The 23079-nt window shown below is 40.0% G+C and overlaps 2 protein-coding genes across 2 annotated transcripts; one reads left to right on the top strand and one right to left on the bottom strand.

Moving 5' to 3' along the window:
* Nucleotides 1–161: 161 nt before the first annotated feature.
* Nucleotides 162–11331, top strand: LOC111341776 (uncharacterized). The gene is made up of 11 exons (XM_022948788.2): nucleotides 162–441; nucleotides 1513–1631; nucleotides 2909–3014; nucleotides 3135–3277; nucleotides 3685–3768; nucleotides 4924–4961; nucleotides 6342–6423; nucleotides 6611–6743; nucleotides 6869–6972; nucleotides 7374–7462; nucleotides 7688–11331. The coding sequence occupies exons 1-11, from the start codon at nucleotides 327–329 to the stop codon at nucleotides 10008–10010; spliced, it is 3336 nt and encodes a 1111-aa protein (XP_022804523.2). The 5' UTR covers nucleotides 162–326; the 3' UTR covers nucleotides 10011–11331.
* LOC111341777 (uncharacterized) lies at nucleotides 11247–19641 on the bottom strand. The gene is made up of 10 exons (XM_022948789.2): nucleotides 19248–19641; nucleotides 18866–18917; nucleotides 17834–18004; nucleotides 16943–17209; nucleotides 15906–16178; nucleotides 14571–14846; nucleotides 14282–14452; nucleotides 14019–14195; nucleotides 13153–13389; nucleotides 11247–12594 (listed from the first exon to the last, which is right to left on the bottom strand). Exons 1-10 carry the CDS (start codon nucleotides 19542–19544, stop codon nucleotides 12263–12265), a joined length of 2253 nt encoding a protein of 750 aa, XP_022804524.2. The 5' UTR covers nucleotides 19545–19641; the 3' UTR covers nucleotides 11247–12262.
* Nucleotides 19642–23079: the final 3438 nt, after the last annotated feature.

The raw sequence follows: 23079 nt of genomic DNA, 5'->3' as shown, positions 1-23079 counted from the left end.
AGAAACGAACGTTTTCAGGTAAAACCTTCTGAGGTAAATTGCTGGGGTGTAATTTCTATTTCCAAGCGTCACAGGCCACTAGTTGCTCACACGCCATTCCGCACACAGACCGGAAGTAACCTGTTTACCGGAAGATCTACTTTACAGAGGATCATGGGTAACTCGTCCGCCATGTTGTATGGAAAGTATTAGAACTGGGAGATGATCGATATATCACGGTGGATATTTTCCATAGTTGTGCTACTTTTAGGAGTAAGGCTTCTCTCCGCAAAATGTAACACTATCGACCGACCGTGTTTTGCAATTGGGGGGCCTGATAGATCTAAATGATGAAGAAATTTTTCTCGTCGGGAAGTGGTAACGACCATCAAAGCGGTTTTGTTGGCAAGACTTTGGTGGTGGGACGATGTCAGTGCATTGTCGAAGAGGTCATCGCCGAAGGTAGTTGTTTCATTTTCCTCTATTTTTTTTTATATCTTGGCTGTTTGTCAACTTATGCAATGGGTTTTGGCGAAATACAGTCAGTTGCCAGGGGCGAGTCTATCCTTGAAGTATTTTAAACTATGACAGATTAGTGAGCTTCATTGCCTTTGTTATGTATAACAACATTCAGCTTGCAGCTCAGTTTACGGTTTACGTAAACTTTCTTTGTCCGGTCTACTAATTATAAAGCTTGTGGGAATAGTGTTTCGGAGATATTTCGATCCAGCTATATTCTTTCATGAAAAGTCGACGCAATTTTCTGTCTAAAACAAAATTACTTCTAATTTTTAATTCGTTAGTTATTTGAGCATTAAATTAAACATTCCACAAACACAACCGGAAAATTTCCACATCACATCACTTGCTTAGCCACGCACTCAATGTGTGTGAAAATGACATGAGTAAGATTTTTATGGTTGTTCCCCAATACTCCCTTTCGCATAATCCACTATATATTCGCCACTTAACAGGTCAAGAATGACAATTCATTAGAACTATTGTGTAATTATACAGTAAACAATTTTGAAAGCAATTGCCTAACAATTTAGCGGGGAAGGGAAGATCCAAGACACAAAACAAGGCTAGCTAGAAGTAAGAATTTGGGATTAGAGCTTTGGAGATAAAATTGAGATAAGAAATATTTGAAAGACAAGATTCTGGGTACAAGAGGAGACGTGTTACACAGGCTAGAAAATGCTTCTTTTAGCATAATTTATGAAAGTGGAAAAAATCTTGGCAAGAGTACCCTATAACCCCATACATTAATTATGCATTTAGACTAGTAGACTTTGTTTTTAAAGTTTTGTCGTGAAAGACAAAGAAGTGGAATGCATAATTAATGTATGGGGTTATATGGTACTCTTTCCAAAATCTTCAGTGGAATCATGACTGAGATAGTGACAGTACAGCATAGTGATTGTTACAGTTAATAAATTTACCAAGACAACAATGTTTAATTTTGGTTGCCACTTTGTAGGGAAAACAAATAATCAATTGCTGTTGTTTACTTTGCCTTTTTCTCTTTTCCAGGAGGATTTTCCTTGGTATTTCTTGTGAGAGTTCCCAATGGAAAGAAACACGCTCTCAAACGAATCTCGGTCAACAATATGCATGATTTAGCAGTCTGCAAACAAGAAATTGACATAATGGTTGGTTGAACTATATGCCATTCCCACTAGCCTTTTTATTCCTAATATCTGAATATCACAGATTTATAATGTCTGCCATGCAAAGCTTGTATTTTAACTGTGAGAATTGGGCAAGGAGTGACTCAATATAGTTTCCCTACTTGATGTTTCTCTTTCTGCTCGTCACTTACATACTTGTAAATTTATATATTTTATGAGGAGAAATTCTTTTTCAATCTTTTTTGGGGTGAACATAAGTGATATAATTATGTCCTTTAATGTAAACGTTAGCGCTCGCCTAAGCATCCTTGCTTAGCATAAATATTTCTGTAACTGTGACTGTTTGCTTACAGGAATGTATATATATAATTAAAGAATGTGCTTGTAGCAAGTTTTTTTTTTTTTTTTTAAACATAATTTTATAGAATGTATATGTGTATAATTAAAGAATGTGTTTGTGGCAATTTTTTTTTTAAAACATGATTTTATTGGGTTGGCTGTAAGCAGAGCCACTCACAGCTTGAGAGTCTTCATAAGAGTAACTGTTTCATCAATAATTTCCCATGCTGGGGTTTATATTGTGATTGAAAATATCAGAATTGATTATTACTTTCCTTAGTGAAAGTTTGTGATTATAGATTTACTGTAGGACCAAGAGCAGTCAAATTTAATGTAAATGTTTAATGTTGAAAAAAAATTCAAATTTTATCTATCCAATAGACATGATGTCAAGCCAAATATTTTGCTGGACATTCAGCTCTCTCATTCAGTCATTAGCACATAGCTGTTTAACTCCTATGAGCGATCAAGATAGAATTTCTCCTTACCATATTTACACTATCAATCAGACAAGTGATGAGATTAAAAAAAAAGATCAATAAGGGGATTATTGGTTGATCGAATACCAAAGTCTCCAAACTAACATCATAAGAATTGTTCAGCAAACCATAAGGAGAATTATTATTGAAATCGTGAGAGTGAAAGGGAGAGCATTGTAACATGTTTAAAGATATGATCATCACTAGTAAGCTGCAATAGGAGAACTTGCAGAAAAGAAGCCCGAAAAGATGTAGGCTTCCAAGGGATACAAACCTGCCTCTCACATACCAGTTGTAAGCTACTAACAATAATTGTGCTTCATGGTCACATCTTGGAAGCAGGGCAAATTTTAGATGGTTCTTTGTTGTGGCGATCATATCTTCATTTGTAATTATCTGCTGGTCTACATGTAATTTATTGAATTTGATTTTGGAAGTATGAAACATTCGATAAATTGTGCCTCGTTACTCGTGTCACAGAAACTTATGTCTGGTCACAAGAATGCTATCACCTATCTGGCCTGCACCATCAACCAGATTTCTCCTGGTATTTTTGAAGTACTCATCTTAATGGAATATTGCAGAGGTAAGCTTTGAATTGAAATTAGTTCTTTAGGTCAATAGTAGGTACACGCGGAAAGATACAAGGCTGTAAATAAACATGATTTCTCAAATATCTCTCTCTCTCTCTTATTTTTTTCTTCAGAGGGCCATGTTGTTCAGTTGATGAATGAGCACATCAGCTCAGGTTTCAGTGAGTCACTAGTACTGAAAATCTTCACAGATACTTGCGAAGCAGTTGCCAAGCTGCACCAAGCTGATCCACCAGTCATTCACAGAGACCTTAAGGTGCTGTTTTAAATTGGTTCTAATAGGCATCATACAGACAGACAGAAAATCTTTTGAAAAAATATGGAGAAGTCACAAACAAACTCTTTTATCAGTACACCACACTGTATTGGCCATATTTGCATGGTACATTTCTATTTTGCCCAATAGTCCATTTTACAGTTGTTTTCTTGGTTGCCAAACCTTTGAACAGAATTGAGGCTAAGGGTGACCTTGTTATGATATAAACATTGGTGTTTTTCAAATGTATATTACTTTGTTATCATGCCAATTAGTCACTGGTCTCTATCAAACAGGGTCACCCTGTGGCTTCCACTTTGTAGTACCATGCATGCATGCAGTGAATTTGTTTGCTTTGTTTCTATGGAGTGCAATGTAAATTTATTTCTCTCTTCCGTGATTTTCAGGTTGAGAATATTTTATGCAGTAGCCGTGGTGACTTTGTATTATGTGATTATGGCAGTGCAACAAGAAGAATTGTAAACCCACAGGTTGGATGGAACAATTTGTGCATTATTTTTTTTTTTTTACATTTAGTGTATGTTTAACTTACCTACAGCCCGCCCTCTTTTTTTTTTAGGTGCCTTGAAAGAAAGGAAAGGGTGTATTTGAGTCTTTGTGTGATTCTGTAGTCATACTGTCAACCTGATTTGTTTTCCTGATCATCGCCTAGTAGAAGAGGGAAAAAGAACATAAAATTAATGTTGAGAAATAATAGTTGTTTTTCGTCGTGCCATGAGTGTAGGATAAAGAAAAAAATCTGAGTCTCCTCAGACTTTTAGTTTCCACGCGCTAATGCTCTACCACTGGGCCACAGAGACTCTAGTTTAGTTTAGTTTATTAGCTTCGCTGACAGGCAGGGACACCGCAACAGCTTGCTGCAATTACTGCGGGCCCAGTGAACCCACCCATCCCACCACAGTAATCTCGTGCATGAGAAATTAATGTCTCCTACCCCTAACCCTGCAGGAGATGGGGCCTATGGTTTATTCGTCCTTATCCGAGAAGAATAGAATATCTATCCATCTCTTGATATTATGGAAAGGTAGCAAATTCTCCTCAGTTATTTTAAGACCATGAGTATTGGTGCAGCTGGGGCTCGAACCCTTGACCTCCCGCACATCACAATCCAGTGCTCTAACCAATTGAGCTAACCGGGAGGCGGTGAGTGACTCTATGGTGAGCAAGGCCCATTACGAAGTTCATTTATGACGGGCATCCTACACACTGCTAGGATCGGACAATGGCAATAGTGTCATGTTTGTGTATAGAATAACAACAACAAAAACAACTTTATTCACCCTTTTTCTTGAGAAGATTAAATTAACATCAAATTAAAAAAATTAAAACTAAGAGGGTGTTGGGGGTAACATTGGCTTCCTAAAATAAGAAAGATGGTAAATTTTTTAATGTTCTAACCAATCTGTTTCTTGGTGGAGGGAAGAATTTCTATTTTTTTTTTTTTTTTTTTGAGACAGAACATGGCAAATATCAAAATACATTTTATGTAGAAGTTTAAGTTTCATTTGAATCCCAGCTGAGTGGGTAGAAGCTGTTTTTTTTGTCCTCAGAGTGGTGAGTCATATCTATGCAAAATACCAAGTGAATCAGAGTGAAATTTTATCTTACTCTTCTTGTCCATTCAGGAAGAAGGTGTCACCAAGGTAGAGGAAGAAATACAAAAGTAAGCCATTAGTCATCACATGGTTTATGTTTTTAGAGTAATTATAAATCCTTTCATTCTGAAGATCTCATTTTAGTAATTCTTCTTACTATTGATTATTGAGTATTTAAGGATTTAATACAGTAATCTCATACACAGTAATCTTGTGCGTGGGAAATTAACGTCTCCTACCCCTAACCCTGCGGGAGATGGGGCCTCCATTTATTCATCCCTATCCAAGAAGACTAGAATATCTAACCATCTCTTGATGTTATAGAAAGGTAGAATATTCTTCTCAAATATTTTAAGACCTTGGGTGTTAGTCCGGCCGGGGCTCGAACCCTCTACCTCCCGCACAACTGTCCAGGGCTCTATCTATTTAGCTAACTGGGAGGTGGTTTTGTCTGCCATACAATTCTTATGATGTTAGTTTGGAGAATTTGGTATTGGATCAAATGATAATCCCCTGATTTTGTCTTTTTCCTTATTCTGGTTACTTGTCTGCTTGATATTGTATTGATATCGTAAGGAAAAATTCTTTTTTGATCACTCATGGGAGGTAAAGGGTTGATGGGAGGAAATTCAAATATCAACTAGGGAATATTGTTTCATTTTAAACCAAATTCCCAGAGCTGATATAATTATAATAAATGTATTGTAGATAGTGTGGATACTGGATATGACACCTTGGGAGTGAAGGAGGGGTTAATTTCTGTGGATATGACCAGTTGAAAGGATGGCCTTGTATCCTGTAGACCAGATTGCAAGGCACAGTGATGCAAAATCAGTAGTAGTAGTAGTAGTAGTAGTAGTAGTAGTAGTAGTAGTAGTAGTAGTAGTAGTGGTAGTGGTAGTGGTAGTGGTAGTGGTAGTGGCAGTGGCAGTGGCAGTGGCAGTGGCAGTGGCAGTGGCAGTGGCAGTGGCAGTGGCAGTGGCAGTGGCAGTGGCAGTGGCAGTGGCAGTGGCAGTGGTAGTGGTAGACGTAGACGTAGACGTAGAAGTAGAAGTAGTAGAAGTAGTAGAAGTAGTAGAAGTAGAAGTAGACATCTATATTTCTACAGGATAGCCCCTTCAGTGTAGTAAACAGTGGTATCAACGGGGGTCCTGTTAACCACCCATCCCACCCCAGGGGAGGACATCCATCATACAGTAATCTCGTGCATGGGAGATTAACGTCTCCTGCCCCAAACCCTCTCAGATGCCCTTTGATGCGCATTTAAGAATCCATTCGTATCCATTGCCTTCTGTTTATTGGCATTTTGACGTTTGATTAAAGGCTTGTTACTATCCAGATTTATGGAATTATTTTTTAACACACTTTTGCTGCTCTTTCAGAGCAGTTTTGTAATTAATAGACGAGGTCTTTAAAGCCTGTGACTTTATGGTCATTTTTGTTTCTAGGTATACAACTTTATCTTACCGAGCACCTGAGATGATAGATTTATACAGTGGCAAAATAATTTCAACTAAAGCTGACATCTGGGTAGGCACAGTGATATTATACCAGTTAAACAGACATTGGTTATTATTAAATTTTACAATTTTTTTTGTTTCTTTGTTTACAACTGGAATTTTTTTCCCATAGACGTAACCATCCCCTTCTCAAATTGCAGCTGGTATTAAGTGTCTTGTTTATTGTTTTTTTTTTTTGTTGTTTTTGTTTTTGCCAGGCTCTTGGATGTCTTCTTTACAAGATGTGTTTTTTTACTCTACCATTTGGTGAAAGTCCGCTGGCCATACAGAGTGGTCAATTTACTTTTCCTGAAAACTCCCGCCATTCGCCTGAACTCCACAGACTAATCGGTAAGTTTATTTGAGGTTTTTATTCCTTTTTATTTGTTTTATTGTGCTCTTGTTCCTCATTCGATAGCGTGATTTTTGTGACTTATGCTTGACTTCCTTTTAATGTTTTTCATTTCATTTTTTAGGTTATATTCTTAATCCTGATCCGGACACTAGACCCGATATCTTCCAGGTGTCTTACGTAGCATTTAAGCTCAGAGGACTTGAGTGTCCCGTTGCTAATACTAAGGTTTGCTTTGTCTTTACTTCTTATCCAACGTCAGTGCCGGTGGTTTTAGTTTTAGCAAACTTGAATACGAAGGTTGCTTCGTTTGACTTCCTGTCTTACACCTGAAGACAGTATCCTTCGCTGCCGTTTTTTAATCTCGTCACGCAACGTGTTCTCTCCCCGACCCGAGAGCGTGTTGCGTGACGAAACCAAACAACAACCACGAAGGAGACTGGGAGACAATACGTCTTGTAATTCAAGGACTCTTTCAGTCCGTTTGAAATCGCAATCAGGCGACCAAAAATCGTATAGCCGTCAAAAAAAAAAAAAAAAAAAAGAAAACTAGATAAATAAACAAAAAAGGCGATTCCCCTCAAAATTTTACCTGTTTAATAAAGACTTGTTCTTTTTGTCTGTTACAGAATGTAAAAATACCTGACTCGCTACCTGAAATATCTTCTGAGGGACCGCAAAAGACAGAAAACACTGGTCGTGTTACTCCCAAATTAAGGTGAAAATTGAGCGCGTATCATACAGTTTATTGAGCTATGAGCTGCAACAATATGTACAGCTCATATGGATGATAGGTGACGTGTTCTTATCTGAAGTCAGTTGACAGCTGATGTAAACCCAAATTCTATTTAATTTTGATAATTTTTCGAGCAGTTTGCACTTGATTGTTGCTTCGATTCAATATTGTACTTTACTAACATCTGGAACTTAATCTTTACGGCAGACGGCCTGAAGGTCCGGTTACCACTTCTCTCGCTCCTCGCCAGCGCCCGCGAGCAGGTCAGGGTGCTCAGCAGTTGTCTTCCTCCCAGGCATCATCGCATTTGAGCCACATTGCAAGTCCTCAGCAAAGTCGCAAGCAGTTCACGCAGGCGCAGAGAGGAACTCTGGATGTCCAACATGGTCATGGCCTGAGTCACATGGCCAGTCCTAGGCAAAACAGAAGGAATATCTCCCAGAATCATACAAGAGAGCAAGAGAATTATGGACCTCATCTGCAAGCTCAAGGAAATCTGGGTCAAGTACAGGACCCTAGAGGTGTAGCTCATGGGAGGCCAGACATGGTTGCCGGGCAACTTATGGGTGTCCCCCAGGCTTCAACAGTCTTTCATCAAGGCCATCAAGCCCAACAGGGTGTAAATGTGGGTTACCCAAAGCAAATGACAAGGGAGCAATACTTACAGCAACAGTACCTGCAACAACAGCAGCTGGCTCAGCAACAGTACTTGCAACAACAGCAACAGCAGCAGATGTTACTCCGGCAGCAGGAACATCAAAGACTACTCCAACAGCAGCAGCAACAGCAGCTCCTTCAACAGCAGCAGCAACAGCAGCTGGCGCAGCAACAGTTGAACTACCAGAGAGAGGTACAACCAGGACAGCCGTACCATCCTGGTCAACAACAGCAACAACAACAACAGCAGCAGCAGCAGCGACAACAAAATGTCACCCAGCAAATGTATCACGATTCTGACCAGTGTCAGCTCAATCCGTTTTACGAATACCAGCAGTATCCAGTTGAGACGGCCTACCAGCGTGACATTCACGACCATGGCACCGTCCATCCTCAAATGTCTATGCAGTCTTCTCAAGACTCAGGTCAGGACGCCTCACGACCTAGCGATGCCAGATTGTTACGTCCGCGTTACATGTCTCACAACCGTTCGAGGTCTGATCCTAATTTTGCTATTGGCAACCAGTCTAAGGTGCAGGTTCAAGCGGCACGTTTAACGCCTCTACCGAACGAGATAAACTCGCAATATCGAAGCCCCAGTGACCCTTCTCTTAACCTCGCCAAGGAGAATGATCAGATAGACATGCCTTTAGTTGATATCGAATCTAATGAAGGATCCACACCCCACTGGAACCCGTTTAGTCCATTTTACCAATCAAGTGAGCAGGATTTTGTGTCCACTCCAAGTGAAGTAACTGATGACGACTTCGCTTCACTCCGGGAGAGTGATGTGAAGAAATCTCATGTCGGTGTGAATATCACTTACCATCAACCTTACACAGCTAATCCACATACATCTGAATTGCAACAAGGAACGGATTTGTTTGGAGCAACTGCATTTGGTATCCAGGTGCCAGAGTCCTACTCGAACAGAGCTACCGGCGAATTTGCAGATGGGGAAAACTTGTCTGCCCAGTTTACCGACGATGCCAGCACTGGCACTGATCCGCAGCAATACGTTGCACACGTTGTCCAAGATGGTAACAACCCTTTTCTCCAAGGTTACCGCAGTTCTGAGATTGAACAAACCCTGAATTTAGTGGATCAGGCATCAAGCGATAGTGAACCAGAGGAGAACACCGAGTTGGTCGAGTGCCCGCCCCCCTCTCCGGGGTTTTCTGATCCCTTTGGTGCGGCGCCGTTTGTACTTCAGAAAGGGAAACAGGGGCCGCCAGCTGCTCCAGATGCCTTTGGCGCTGCTCCATTTACCCCACGGGCCCCTTCACAACCGAAAGGCAACAGTGAACATTTAGCTAAAAAACCTGAGGATCATAGCCAGCCTAATACTGACTCATTTGGTTTGTCGAGCCAGTTTACTTCGATGCAAGTAGGGACTGTTGCAGGCGGTTCTGCTAATAATTTAGGTTCGACTCCTTTTCATGATCTTAACGAAGGCTTTGGAGGCTCCGCGCCATTTGGTGGAAATGTTGAGCGCGATAGCTCCCAAGCAGCCACTTTTGAGGACCAATCTGGCTTAGTAAACCCTGCGGCTGAGTTTATGGACAATCTGGAAGACCCATTTGGTGGGGTGTCATTCAACGCAAACCCGGCTGTTAGAAGAAGAAACGCTAGGAAACAGCAGGCATCACTGAAAGAAGCTCCAGTCTCCGCAGCTAGGAGTGATCAAGCCCCTCGGGCTCGGCCTAGGCGACTTTTACCCCAGACACCAGACGAGAATCCCCGAGTAACACGTCCAGGTCAACAGGCCAGGGTGCAAGGCCCTGTAGTTATATCTGTGGGCCAACCATCACAAGGCCCTAAAAAAACTGACCCGAAGTCGACAGGAAATAGATCGGCGTATGCTGCGACATGATTATTTACCTCCAATATTCAAAGCAGCTTTCTCTTTTTCTTCACCGAATTCTTCCGGCTCCAACTAGACAAGTGAAGGACTGGTGAGAGAGCACACTAAGAGCATTGGGTGAAGAATATATTTGGATTGTTTGAAGTAGTTGAGGTGTAATTTTCTGTGATGTACGTTGCGTTTCATTGAATAGTGATGACTGATTTTCGTCAGGCAAACCAGTTGTTTTTAAGGAATTGAAGTACAATTTCCCATTGTGCATTTTGCGTCCGTCACTTTTAAGATCGTTCAAGCAGGTTTTAGATATGTTATATTGGCGACAGTAAACAAGAAGTTTCATACATGTAGGTTGAACCAACGTCCTCCAAATCTTGCATTTTAATGTTGTAGCGTGTGCTTTCTTTTATGCGCTCTTTACGTGAAAGCAGAAGTTGATTCTATTGAAGCAAATAACAGGGAATAACAAGAACGCAAGCCGTTTACAACGAGATTGTTGTCAAGTTACACACTGTAGTTTTGTAGTGTTCTGCTGACTTTTACCAAAATTGGATTGATTTTTTTAATTAGAGCAGATTTGGATTGAGGTTTATAGAAACAAACTGAAGAAATCGCTAAGGCTAATCAGGAGGAAGGACACTCACTTGAGGAGCCAATGAGAAGTAAAATAGAAACAAGCTATCCGTCAGGAGCGTGGGAAATCGCTAGTGAATAAGTTGTGATTGGGTTTAGTTTTTAAATTTGATCGGTCGAGAGGATGGCGATAATTTAAGACCAATCACAAAAACTATGCCATCTCGGATCAGTTCCTTCACGCGTTTGAAAATTGCTCTTAAGTACCATTTCGTTTGTTTCAAGAACGTACGGAAGTATATGCATTGTTTGTGTAACTTGAGGTTGACTGAACCGATGTGTTATGCGATTCAATTGCTTCAGCATGAGCTAATTTTAAGCCGAAGCAGTCTGTCCCTGTGCCAGTCCACACTGTCCACATTGTCTTCCATTAGCAGAATTAAAACATTCTTTCCGTGTACGGGGAAGTGTTACCAGCCGTTGTTTGATCGCGTGACCCGTAGCGTGACGAAAGAATGTGCGTCGTGACGTGACCAAACAACGGCAGTATAAAGAACTAACATGCCTGAATCCTTGCTGTTACACCAAGGTCACTTTTGGCTTTTTTGAAGTGCGTTAGGCGTTTTATAAAAAGATGTTAGAAGGTCTACCAAGTTGGAGGTGAATCTACAAAGCGGTATTAACAATGAGCCTTCTTTCAATTTCACAAAAATTAACACAAGATAAGTGACGTAATATATTAAACTAATTATTTTTCCGATGTCTAATGTCTTATGTTTGTGGCCTAGCACGACTGGGGATTAGTAAATAGGAATCTTTCGATAGATGGTGTTATGTTCTTGACAGTGAAGTCTGGAAAACCTGCAACTCTTGAAATAGCCAGCTCGTGTTGTTACCAAGTCTTCAACAAGCTACCAAAAAGCAACAGGTAATGATAATTGTGGGAGTTCCTGATTTCTTAATTTCCTAACCTTTTGCACTCCAACATCAGTATGCATATTCTCCATACTGTTCTCTACACATTCCTATGATATTGACAAGGAGAATTTGTTTTATAATTAAGAGCTTTAGTTGGTGATCGTTTCCTTTATGCTCGTAACTTTGTTTCATTTCGCGATGATGTTGCAAGGAGCTGTGTTGATTTAAACATTTTTAATTATTATTTGTATCGCCGCCTAACCTGACTTTTTTTCATAGAATCGTAACTGTGAATTTTAGCTTTCAAAACATTCTAAATTACTTCTCTAGGTTTTTGCTGGATCATCTTAGACTTTTTACCGTTGCTTCATTGCCAGAAAGACTTTCATTCTAGCTAGTTGTCCTTCAATCTGTATGAAGTACCTCATTATTAGTTTATCTTACTCTGCCTTTTTAACGTAGGTTTGTCTTTAAATTCCTAACTGTGTTTCGTCCGTTTGAAATTGTCATAAACTGGAACGAGATCTTCAAAGAAAACTTGTGATAAGATAGATAATCATAAGAGGGGGACAGGTAAACAAAAAGAACACAAAGATGTTTTAAATGCGGGATATAACATTGAAAATACCAAACTTAGAAAATCTAGGCTGAGGTCCATAAGAACCTCAGCCTAGATGTAGATCCTAGATACCCAAAACGTCATGCACCTCCTTAGAGAAAGTTTACATCTACTAATAAAAATCGCCAACTTATTCCGGTATTTGTAACCAATATCATTTCTTGTGAGTCTGATAGAACACTTCCAGCTCTTGGGGCTGGAAATTGTAACTTCCTGCCAACAGACTTTTCGTGTCACTCGCACTGTATATGTACCCAGCCGGTTGCACATAACTGTGACCCAAGTTGCAGAAGGAATTCCTGTTGGAGCCTGCAGAGTTCGCGATATAAATGTCGTGTCCGCCACCGAATGTTGGTCCATAACCGTTATTTCCGTATATGGCATGGCCAGAGTTTTTCACGTGGAGCTTGAATGGTTCGAGTCCATAACGGTTCTTAAACGAAAAAATGAAACTCCAAGTCGAGTCTGTGTAAGAGCTACCTGAATCTAAATAAGAAAAAGAGCTGGAATTAGTACGATGCTTGTCGCATCTAATCTTTTACACCACAACATTAGTATGCACATTCTACATACTGTTTTCTTTATATTTCCTAAGATGTTGACAAGGAGAATTTGTTCAACAATCAAAACCTTAGTGTAAATATTCTCAACAGGCTGTTGTCTTTATATTTCCTAGGGTGCGGACAAGGAGAATTTGTTTAACAATCACCACCCTATCAGTTGGTGATCATTTTCTTTATTCTCGTAATCTTTACGCCAGGGGTAGGAGACGTTAATTTCCCACGCACGAGATTGCTGTGTGATGGATGTCCTCCCCAGGGGTGGGATGGGTGGGTGTTCACAGGGCTCCATTTAAACTAGCTATCTGCTAAACTGGTCTACCCTGTATAACTACTCGTAAATTCGTAAATACAGGGGTGATATTGTGAGGAGAAATTAGATGCCAGTCACTAGTTAACGGTACTCAGTCCTTCAAGCTAATTCACCTTTAGCCCAAGTCTTCCGATCCGCTGATAATAAATTGTAAATGATTTCTTTACTTACGCCAGTTTCGGTCGGTGTATCCTCCAAATATATACTCTCCCACTCTAATAAACGTAACCGAGGGTCCTAAGCTGTTGCACTGCGAGTGGAATGTACTGGAGCTCCATCCATGATCAGTAGCTCTGTAGCATAGCTTCCAATTGGCTGGTAGAGTAGACACAGGACCCAACCAGCCTTTAAGGAGCTCCCAGTATTCAGTATTGTTCAGGAGGATTTCTGAGTGCTCAAACACCGGCCCTGAAAGTGTTAGGTTTGACAGTGACATGAGAATCAAGATTGGATAACTTACTCAGGGCTGACAAGAATTTGCAGAGGTAAACAGTTTTCGGAAGTTTGCGTGTGTTATTTACTTGAATATATCATTTACAATTACTCTTAATTAGCTCCGCAAAGGAAAAGTAGATTCCACTGGAGATGAAAAGTCTGAATATGGTCACCTAAATTTGACAGCCAACTGTCTCAGAGAACAAGAAATATTACCGTAAATGATTGGAGCTCAGGCGTGGAGTGATGTTAGATGCTGTTCGCCTTTTTCACTATCGTCAGACAAAGAGGAACTCTAAGACCAATCAGCAGATCCTGGCATTATGCAGGACGCTAATCACTGATATATAAAGCAGGCAATTGCTCAATTCAGCAGGTGAGGTATCAGTGTGTGAAATCTATATGTCTGAGCGTTTGATTCTTTGGAGTTTAAGGAGCCGTCAAATGCATAAGAGCGACTAACGTTGACTTCTCTGACTGTTATTGCCATAGAAAGATAGGCGATTTTGTTTTTGTTCACTGGTCAGCAAGACCATTCCATAATGTTGGCTGTAACAACAAAAATGAGGAAGGTAAAATCCTAGCTAATCAGGGAATCTCACCTTCACAGGTTGGTTCCTCTTCTGTCCAGTTTCCAATATCATTACAAACTCTGACATGTGGTCCACGAAGAAGAAAGCCTTTGTTACACTTGTATGTGACATTTTTTCCTTCCCAAAATTCATTTCCTACTCTGTAACCGTTCTCGAGAGGAGCAGGTTCGTCACATATACTATGGCCTGAAGGAAAAAAAAAAAAAAAACGTACCCATAAAGTTTTTAGTTGAACTTTTCAGTACAGCATAATTAACTTATTTTTTCCTTACATGTCGGCACCACGTTACTCCAGTTGCCATTTTCTAAGCACAGTCTGTTCGTGGGTCCTTCCAGGTGGTATCCTGCGTCACAGGCGAAAGTAACCAGCTCTCCTGCCCAATAATTCTCTCCAACCTTATATCCGTTCATGGGAACATGAGGTTCGCCGCATCCTACAAGCTCTGAAAATTTGAACGAATAAGCACATGACTTATATTGCCAACAAAAACGATCATTGTTTCACTGACGCTGGCGATGTAGGTTTCACTGTGGATCCCAAAAAGACAACACCCTATTTACCTACAGTGGTAGTTATCTCTGCAGTCCCGTTATCGAAGTTTTTAAAGAAACACTTGTACACTCCCTGGTCAGTGGGGCCAAAACTTGGAATAACAAGTTCTCCTTCCACTTCTTCGTCCGTTTTTAAGGTGGTGTTGGTCGAAATTGGCACTCCATCCTTACTCCACTCTAAACTTGGCACTGGAGACCCACGGGCAGCACAATACAGAGTGATACTGTGATCGACCTTTGTCACCTTAACAACCGAAGGTGGTGCACTGGTGATTGCTGGAGGAACTGTTGACCAAAGAAAAAAAGGGGGAAATTGCCTAAATGTGGAAAAAAATTGATTTCTATTGGGGCTCTATCAGAGATTTAGACAGTTAATGAAAATGCGCGTTACCGTGTAGTTATATGATACTGCTCTCTCAGTACCATTCTTTACCCCAATTGGCAATTATGTCGCGATCTGATTGGCCAATTTGCCGTTGTCTATAAGAGTACAGACAACGCTGTTCGCATCAACGTGTTACGCACTGAAAGATCTTGGTCGCGCATCATTTTATTTTACGTCAACATTGTGGTAAAAGACAAATCGACAGTGTTTTAGCGTGGTCTGTAGCCATGCCGACAACTGATATCCGTCATCATGCTGGTCACAATTTGTTGCGGACTCACGAGACGCAGCCTCGTGCATCCGCAACATTTTCACCACTGTGATGACGAAAATCGTTAAGTAAAGATCACGCTAAAACATTATTGATTTTTTAAGTAACTTTGAGGCAATTGGATTGATGCTATATTGCCTTATTCCTTATCTCAATTGACTTGTTTTCGATCATTCTCTGTTTTAATTTTGGTTGTTCCTTGTGATTGGTCGACTACGTACAACGATCCATTTTAATGAGGGCCAGTCATTGTTCTCCACTTAGGGAGGGGGCTTGGAGGATTCTAGGGGGGGGGGTTGATTGCATGGTTTTCAGAGGGAATGGAGAAGGGATCAGTCGTCGTCAACAGAGTATAAAGGGGGACTAAAGAAAATTGACACTGCATTGCACCAATATCGCAAAAGGTCATGGGTTCAAATACCGTACAGGGCTGAACTTTTTTTCAGGCCTTATATTCATTAGTGCTTAAGTAGTGTTCATTACTGCGAAGATCGCCTTGATATTCAGAAAACTGACTGCCAATCAACTGACAATGGAGGGGGAAGGGGAGAGTCGTTCAAATATTACAAAGCCTTAAGGGGGGATCAGATAGATTTCATTGAAACGCAACCAATATCCTAACCCCTCCCTTCCCCAGGCGATAGATCGATAGATAATGACGGGTCTCTAAAACACTTTATCCACTTACTGACAGGTTTCACTTCAAGCACAATAAGTGCAAACACGAAACCAAGGTGGTTCTCTCCGCGGCACATGAAGGGTCCTTTGTCTCCACTCCGAATATCTTTGATCACCAAATCTTTACCAGCCGCCACGTAACGATCGACAGGTAATGGCCGGAATGAGCGAGTCCATTGTATCTTTGGTGGTGGGAAGCCAAAGATGTTGCATGACAGAGTTGTGTCCCATGTTTCGTATCCTGTATGGTAGGTCTCAGGCTTCTCAACAAATCTTGGAGTCACTGAAATACATATATTCAACCGACTTTACTGAATGTCTTAAGTGTGTAACCTAGAACGGCCGGGGTTTACTGATCAGGAATCTTGGAGTAGGTAGTACCATTGTTATTCTCGCTGATGTAGAATAAAAAACTGCAAATCTTTCAAAGATGAACCAATAACTGCTATAACTCATGTTTTTTACATGATTTCGATAAGCTAAAATTGGTTAGCTACTAAGCAATAGGAAATTACAATAATCGTACGAGTTAATGATTTCCTATAATTTATCTGGAAGCTTGACGATTTTAAATTATGATTGGTGCTTAACCTGACCTTTGTCCGTTGAACCTTGATGAATTTTAGCTTTGAAGCATACTAAACCACTGTACTGCCCTTGATATATATATATATATATATTTTGGATCATCCTAGATTTTAAGTTTAAGAAGACGAAACTAAAGAAGAAAAGGGAAAACAAACAACTGCTTCTTGTAACTTCTAATCTTCTTCAACAAACGGTATTCATGCTAAAGTAAGATTTTCTTCAAATATTGGACACTTTAGGAGGATACAATAGGTGGGCTCAACACACAGCCGCTGCTCGAGAAATGAGCCGACAATCCTAGCCTGAAAGATTAAGACGAGGAGTTGAAACAGCACATCACGTGATCACTCCGCAGTCAAAAGTATCTCAGTGACACCATGCATGACAACAAGAAAGTAAACAGCACAGTTGCTACTTGTAACAAGCTTCAAAGATATATATATATAAAAGCTTTCTAACCTTCGACAACAACTTTTACATTGGCCGACTCAAAACCCAGGAAATTCTTGGCTTCACATTTATACAGGCCTCGATCGCTGAATTGAATGCTGGGAAACGTCAACACTCCCGTCTCTTTGTTGTAAAGTCTACTGTCCATCTCTTGCCCATCCTTGTACCACGTGATCTCAGGCCTGGGATAACCTTTGGGGTAACAGGGCAAGGAGACATGGCTACCCTCTTTCGTCGTGGAAATGGCTGGTGGCTTCTTTTCTATTCCTGGGGTATCTGAAAGCAAATATTGATATGACTAGATAACCCCAAATTTGACGAAGGGCTAACGCTTGGGGAAGGGGGCCAAAAAATGGGGGGGACTGTGCTCCTTCCCTAGGGGGTGGGTCGGGGGATTCTGAGGTTATCATATGGTTTCCAAGGCCGGGAGTGGCAGAAGGATCAGTCGTCACTAACAGAGTATATAAACAAGGGACTATTAACTGTTAAAGAGGACGGATCCGTTCAAAATCTCCCCACCCTCCCCCCCAGGTGACGAAAAGTGACTGGTCCCTCAATAACAATTGCTTTCAAAACGATTGAAATTTCTTTGCATTACACCGAGCAAAAGGATTATCTTCTTATTATGATTATAAATGTGCTATGTTCTTATTATGATTAGAACTGTGCTATGTCAAGCTCAAAGTTGAGGATTTAGCAGAGGCTGAAAAATACACAAAAAACCTCAAGAATGCACTGCATTACAATCGTATCAGCCGCATTTTAACTCTTTCTGTTCATCTTTTCCCATAAAGATATTGATGTCCTTGCAACTATTCTACGCATCTAGCAGAGTAAGCCAGTAACGTGACAAAAGATACCTTATTACTAACAGGAAGTGTATTCATAATCTTTTCTTACCAATATCCTCAAGAAATTTCGATGTATTTCCCGCAAACGCGTTCCCAGGTCTCCCTCTGGGTCCCGGGGGTCCTCGCCCTCCACGAGGGCCCTTTTTTCCTGCCTTTCCGATGTACCCTGGGCGACCCTTTCGTCCTCTTCGCCCCTCCTTACCCTGGGGCCCACGAGCGCCTAGATAAAAAAAATTCAACATGGAAGGAAATTCCGATGCAGCGGCACAAAAGTAAATAAAAATGGTAAATGAAATAGATTATACCAGATCTGTGTTTCGTGGCGAGTGAATAGATCATCCTCACGAGTCAATTCATGGAAATGCAAAGAATAAAGTACACACGGATAACAAAATTCACGTTTCCGGTGCCAAATACCAAATTGCTTTCCCAGTCAGGATATTTTCGTCATATAGCGTTGTCTAGATGTTGCTAGGGCGTTCTCAAATAAAGTCTCGGGGGAAATCGAATTAAGGCCACTTCATTTCGGTCCGGTTATATGTTTTCCATTTTGACAGGTTAAACGCGAAAGACAGCCTGATTTAAGCATACAACTGCTTAGAGAAATATCTTTATCTATTTTTTTGTGTTCTATCTTTAAATCCAAATGGCTCAGACGTAATTTTTCAGCCAAGGTATTGAAGGCTTTTTATTTCAAGGTCACATTAGCCTTCTTCAAGCACACTCAAGTTATTAAACAAATTGCAACGCGCTATTTAAGCGATTCAACACTCCGTTTGTTCCTCTTCTACGAACCAACTCTTTAAAAAAATGCTCTGGCTACTGCGTTGTAACCCGGTGGAACTTTTCAACCTGCCATATTACGGTGACAGAATCAATTGGTCAATTTAAGCGATTTCTACTTCATCATTCTATAAAATGTGTACATGTAGCATTCACGCAGAACAGGCCTTGTCTTGCTATGATGCTTTAGATGAGTTGCATTGTTTTAATAGTAAGACTCGTCGCAATGCTTGAGAATCTATCGTATGTCCTGTTGATTCCCAATTATACATAGATAAAAGATTAAATACTCCCTCACCTCGTAAGCAGATAACCTGCTGATCTGTATCGTTGCTAATTTTAGTAGTGACCTATAAATATAACAAGAAGAAAATGCGGGGAAGCACATAACTGTCAATGAGCTTCAGTACCTTGTTGGGGTGAAGAACTCGATGATTGTAAAAACAGGAATCAATTTGAGTTGCTGAGAACCTTTTTACAACATGTATGCCATGAAACAGTAGAAGCTCTCGAGTAAGTGAATTTTTCTTCTCAAAAGCAAAGTTTGTTAGGTTCGGAAAATTAACCCTATAATTTACTGAGTTTGGAGCAAGAAGCTCAGTATCACTGATATTCCCAACAATGGTTGGAAATGCTTACCATGCAACTTTACGTTTAGCAAGAAAAGTGCATAACAGTACCTTCGCTGAGGCTCCGAGTCCAAATAAATGAACGCAAGCATTGTGGCAACTGCTGCAGCTTTTTGATGTTCCAAAAGACTCAACAGCTCTCTTGTTTCGATGTGTTAAGTCTGCCCGTTCATTTTCTCTAATTGCCTCAGTGTGATATCTCTGCCCTTTCTGAAGCTGGAAAACGTGCTCTTCTAACACTCGTACTTTGTAGATAAGGAACCCAATGGAGACAGCACTGAACAAAATGTTCACAATCACGGCAATAGTCAAGAAACCGTTCCCTCGTGAAGTCTTCACTACCTCCATTTTTGCAGTAACTCCTTCAGTTTTCCTGAATGGATATTCGCTCGATGTTCGTGGCTTAAATGATAGGGATAGAATATCAGCTGACAGGAATCAGCTTGTTTAGCTTATACGTGCCTCTGTAACTGATCCTGGCAGGAAACAGCTCCCTGTGTAACTGGCTGACACACATCTCTCTCAAGATAGAACTAACCAGAACAAAGCTAATTCTCATAACGCATCCGTGACGAAGAATATTTTTTCTCTTTATCAGTCATACCAGGCAATCCTTTGTACGTTAAAATCAAGCGATCAGAAATTCTACTATGAAATTAAGGTATCCTTGATACAGAAAAACTACTTTAGCGTTACGTTCGCCTTGTGTGATAATCAATCAATTATGACCTTCCCAAGGATGGGTTTTCGTGGAATGCTAATCCGCTACTTAAGCCTGGAAATTTTTGTCATTTATCATCGCTTTACAATGCTGAGCATGTAACGTATGCTGCATAAACAGGCCTGAGATGAATAATGTAGAGAAAAAGGCAGGAAAATAGAAATAACTAATTACTAACTGACATTGCTTATGGTTTCGTAAGTTGGCCCTACTTTCTTCTCCCATGCGGAGTTGAATATTTGCAAATTTTGTTCCCGTTTGGGGTCGGGCAAGAGGTAACAGTTTTGTCGAGAAAAAAAAATACGGAACTTCCGAAAATTCTCTTTTGATGAAGATCAGATTTCCGTAAAACTGATAGGTCTTACATCAGTGATAAGTTCCCTCAAGAGAAAATGAACTCTTGGTTTACTTTAGCCCACTTCTCAGCTGTACCCTTCAGATTTAAGTGATGAGGTTAATGGTGAGGTCGCTAGAATTAACAAAATCTCTCTTAAAGGCGGGTAATAATTTGTGGACAAGATGCTATAATGCTATGGCTATAGGGGGTGTCCGTGGGGGGGGGAAGACACGATTTTTCAGCGATTTATTTTGGAAAATTTCGCTGTTTGGCAAGAAATAAGAGCGGGGGTGGCAGATAATGTTAGTTTAAAATATTTCATTCCTATTCTAATAATTAGAAATTTTCAATAAAACTATAGTTGTCCGACGTTTCGATGTTGCTAACTTCGTTATCAAAGTAAAAAAAAATTGATCCGCAATGCGTACATGTGTGGCTTACGAAATTGAGCTGCTTTCTAGTGTCTGTTATCTTATTGATTTTCTATTAGAAGAGCTAATATCTGGTTACGGTTAGTTTTCAATATTGTTCCTGTTCATCATAAAATAAGATAACTGGCATAGAATGGTCCTGAAATGTTCATTTTCAAGATGAGGGTTAATGGCCAAACTTTGCTATGGAGGCCTCATTTTGACAACAAAGGTTGCACATGTAACTTGAAGATTTAAGGAACCAACAAAAGCATCAGCATCATCTCCCATGGCGGCCTAATAGATTCTGTCATGATTTTGTTTACGTAACAAAGTGGAATTGAGTTCTGAGGTTTGTAGGTTGAGTTGTCTTTTCCAAGGCAAGTGATGTGAAATGAACTCAAGGGAAGCATTTCATACGAATATTTTTGGCATTTTGTGTACCAGTACACGAGGACAAAACTTGCCAGAAGGGCCGAAACGTTCGGGAGTTGATATCTACACTAGAAGCCATTGGGAGCCTGATTTGGTTTGACTGTATGACTAATTTTTGACAATGCTTACATAAAAGTAACACAATGCTAAGTGTAGGTTTCTATTATCCATTACGGCACAAAATTCTATTTTCAGTTGGTTGGGAGCAAAATGTTTTCTCTAATTATTGTATTTGGGTTTTGTGGGACTGTATTTTCAATAAAGAACACAGGAATATTTAGTTGAGGTAGGTGGATATGGGGTTGCAAATGGAAGAATCTAGGGGAAAAAGATAGCTGCATAACAATATCAGAACACAAGCAATACTTTAATGAATCATATGTTGGGTAGTACTCTGAAGTACCAGTAACATTACATTAAAACTACTAATAATTTTTATCCCAATAAGATTCACAATTTGACCTGGAGGTTTTATTTAACAGAAAGTTCAATACAGATAAGTGTCACCATAATAGATTTCAGGAACAGTAATCAGTGACATAACTTAAACACAACAGAGTTCAATGTACAGGCAAGCGCATCATGGTATCATATCATATGATTTAAAGTACTAGAATCTTTCAAGTTTTCTTATTGATATTATTTTATGCCAGTGTGTTTCCCAAATTCAAGCTATGTGAAGACAAGAAATGAAAAGGTGAACTTGACATCATCATGTAAATGGTCAACTTGACATGCTATCAAAATTTGTCCTTCAGCTGAAATCTTACTCAGGAATGCACTTTTGTCAGTTTCTATCAATATACCTAAAAAATTCAAGCTTTTGTTTATTTTGGTCAGCTTCTATGTGTATCAACCAGCACAACCTACTTCTTGTCAATCTGATTGGTTTCTATAGTGATCTATTGTTGCTGAGTCTATCAGTTGGTTTACATTTGTACTTGAGTAATTACTTTTGCACTAGTGATACATGGAAAAGACACCTAGCTGTTTTCAGCCAATCAGGAGTGTAATTTTTCATGTAGATCAGTATTGTGATGAATTAAACAAAATCAAACAAGTAACTGAAAAGAAGTTGTAGTCTACCAAATAAAGGCCTAATACACATGTATTGTTACCAAGTTTAAATATCAGTGTTCATCCGAACCATTATGAAGAGAATTTAGAAGACTGCCAAGCTTACAGGAAGTCAAGAAATGTTAAGGTCTGAATAATTCTGCACATTACTTGAAAACATGATAATAATCACAGTTCAGTTGTAGCATTAAACTACTAGGCTCTAGTACTATAAGCAATGGAATATAAGCAGTGTAGAAAACCATCTGTGAAAACCAAAACATCACATCATTCTACATTGTGTTATCCAAAACCCGTCAATACTGGCTGTAGCCTACAGTTCTTGTCGATGCTACGTCTAGAAAGTTTCGAACTCGCGCTTCGTTGAAGAGACTCGAGGAGCCGATTGAGGTTTTGTGATCGAGCGAGCGAGCGAGGTTCAACTAGGAAAATAAATAAAAATACACGAAAAAAAGGGCCAAGCGATGATAAACATACAAGACGGAATTTCAAGACTGACAAATGCTTTCCTGACTATAGCGGTGGCGCCGAAGCTTTCGGCAACGAAAACTTCGGGCTAGAGAATACGTTGAAAAATTTGCGCGCTAAGAAGCCGTAGCGTTTAAATAGTGCTAAAAGATAAGCTAACACAAAAATTCGCACGTGGAATCCTACACTGGCAAGTAAAAGACATTTAAATAGAACATCATGGGCATTAAACTCTAACAATGATCCTTAAAACGTGATAAGCTATTTTTTGTGTCTACGAAAATGTCATAAAAGTCAATCCTTGACCGGTATTGTACAATCGAGATTCCCATACTTACTAATACGTTTGTCGTTTTGAAATATGCCTCCGTGAATTCTCAACAGTGCAAGGAGAATGCAACTACAATACAACTTATTTCCCTCTATGGCACTTCC

This window comes from Stylophora pistillata, chromosome 2 (assembly GCF_964205215.1).
Source record: "Stylophora pistillata chromosome 2, jaStyPist1.2, whole genome shotgun sequence".
NCBI classification, from domain to species: domain Eukaryota; kingdom Metazoa; phylum Cnidaria; class Anthozoa; order Scleractinia; family Pocilloporidae; genus Stylophora; species Stylophora pistillata.
This window is presented reverse-complemented; position numbering and strand designations above follow the sequence as displayed.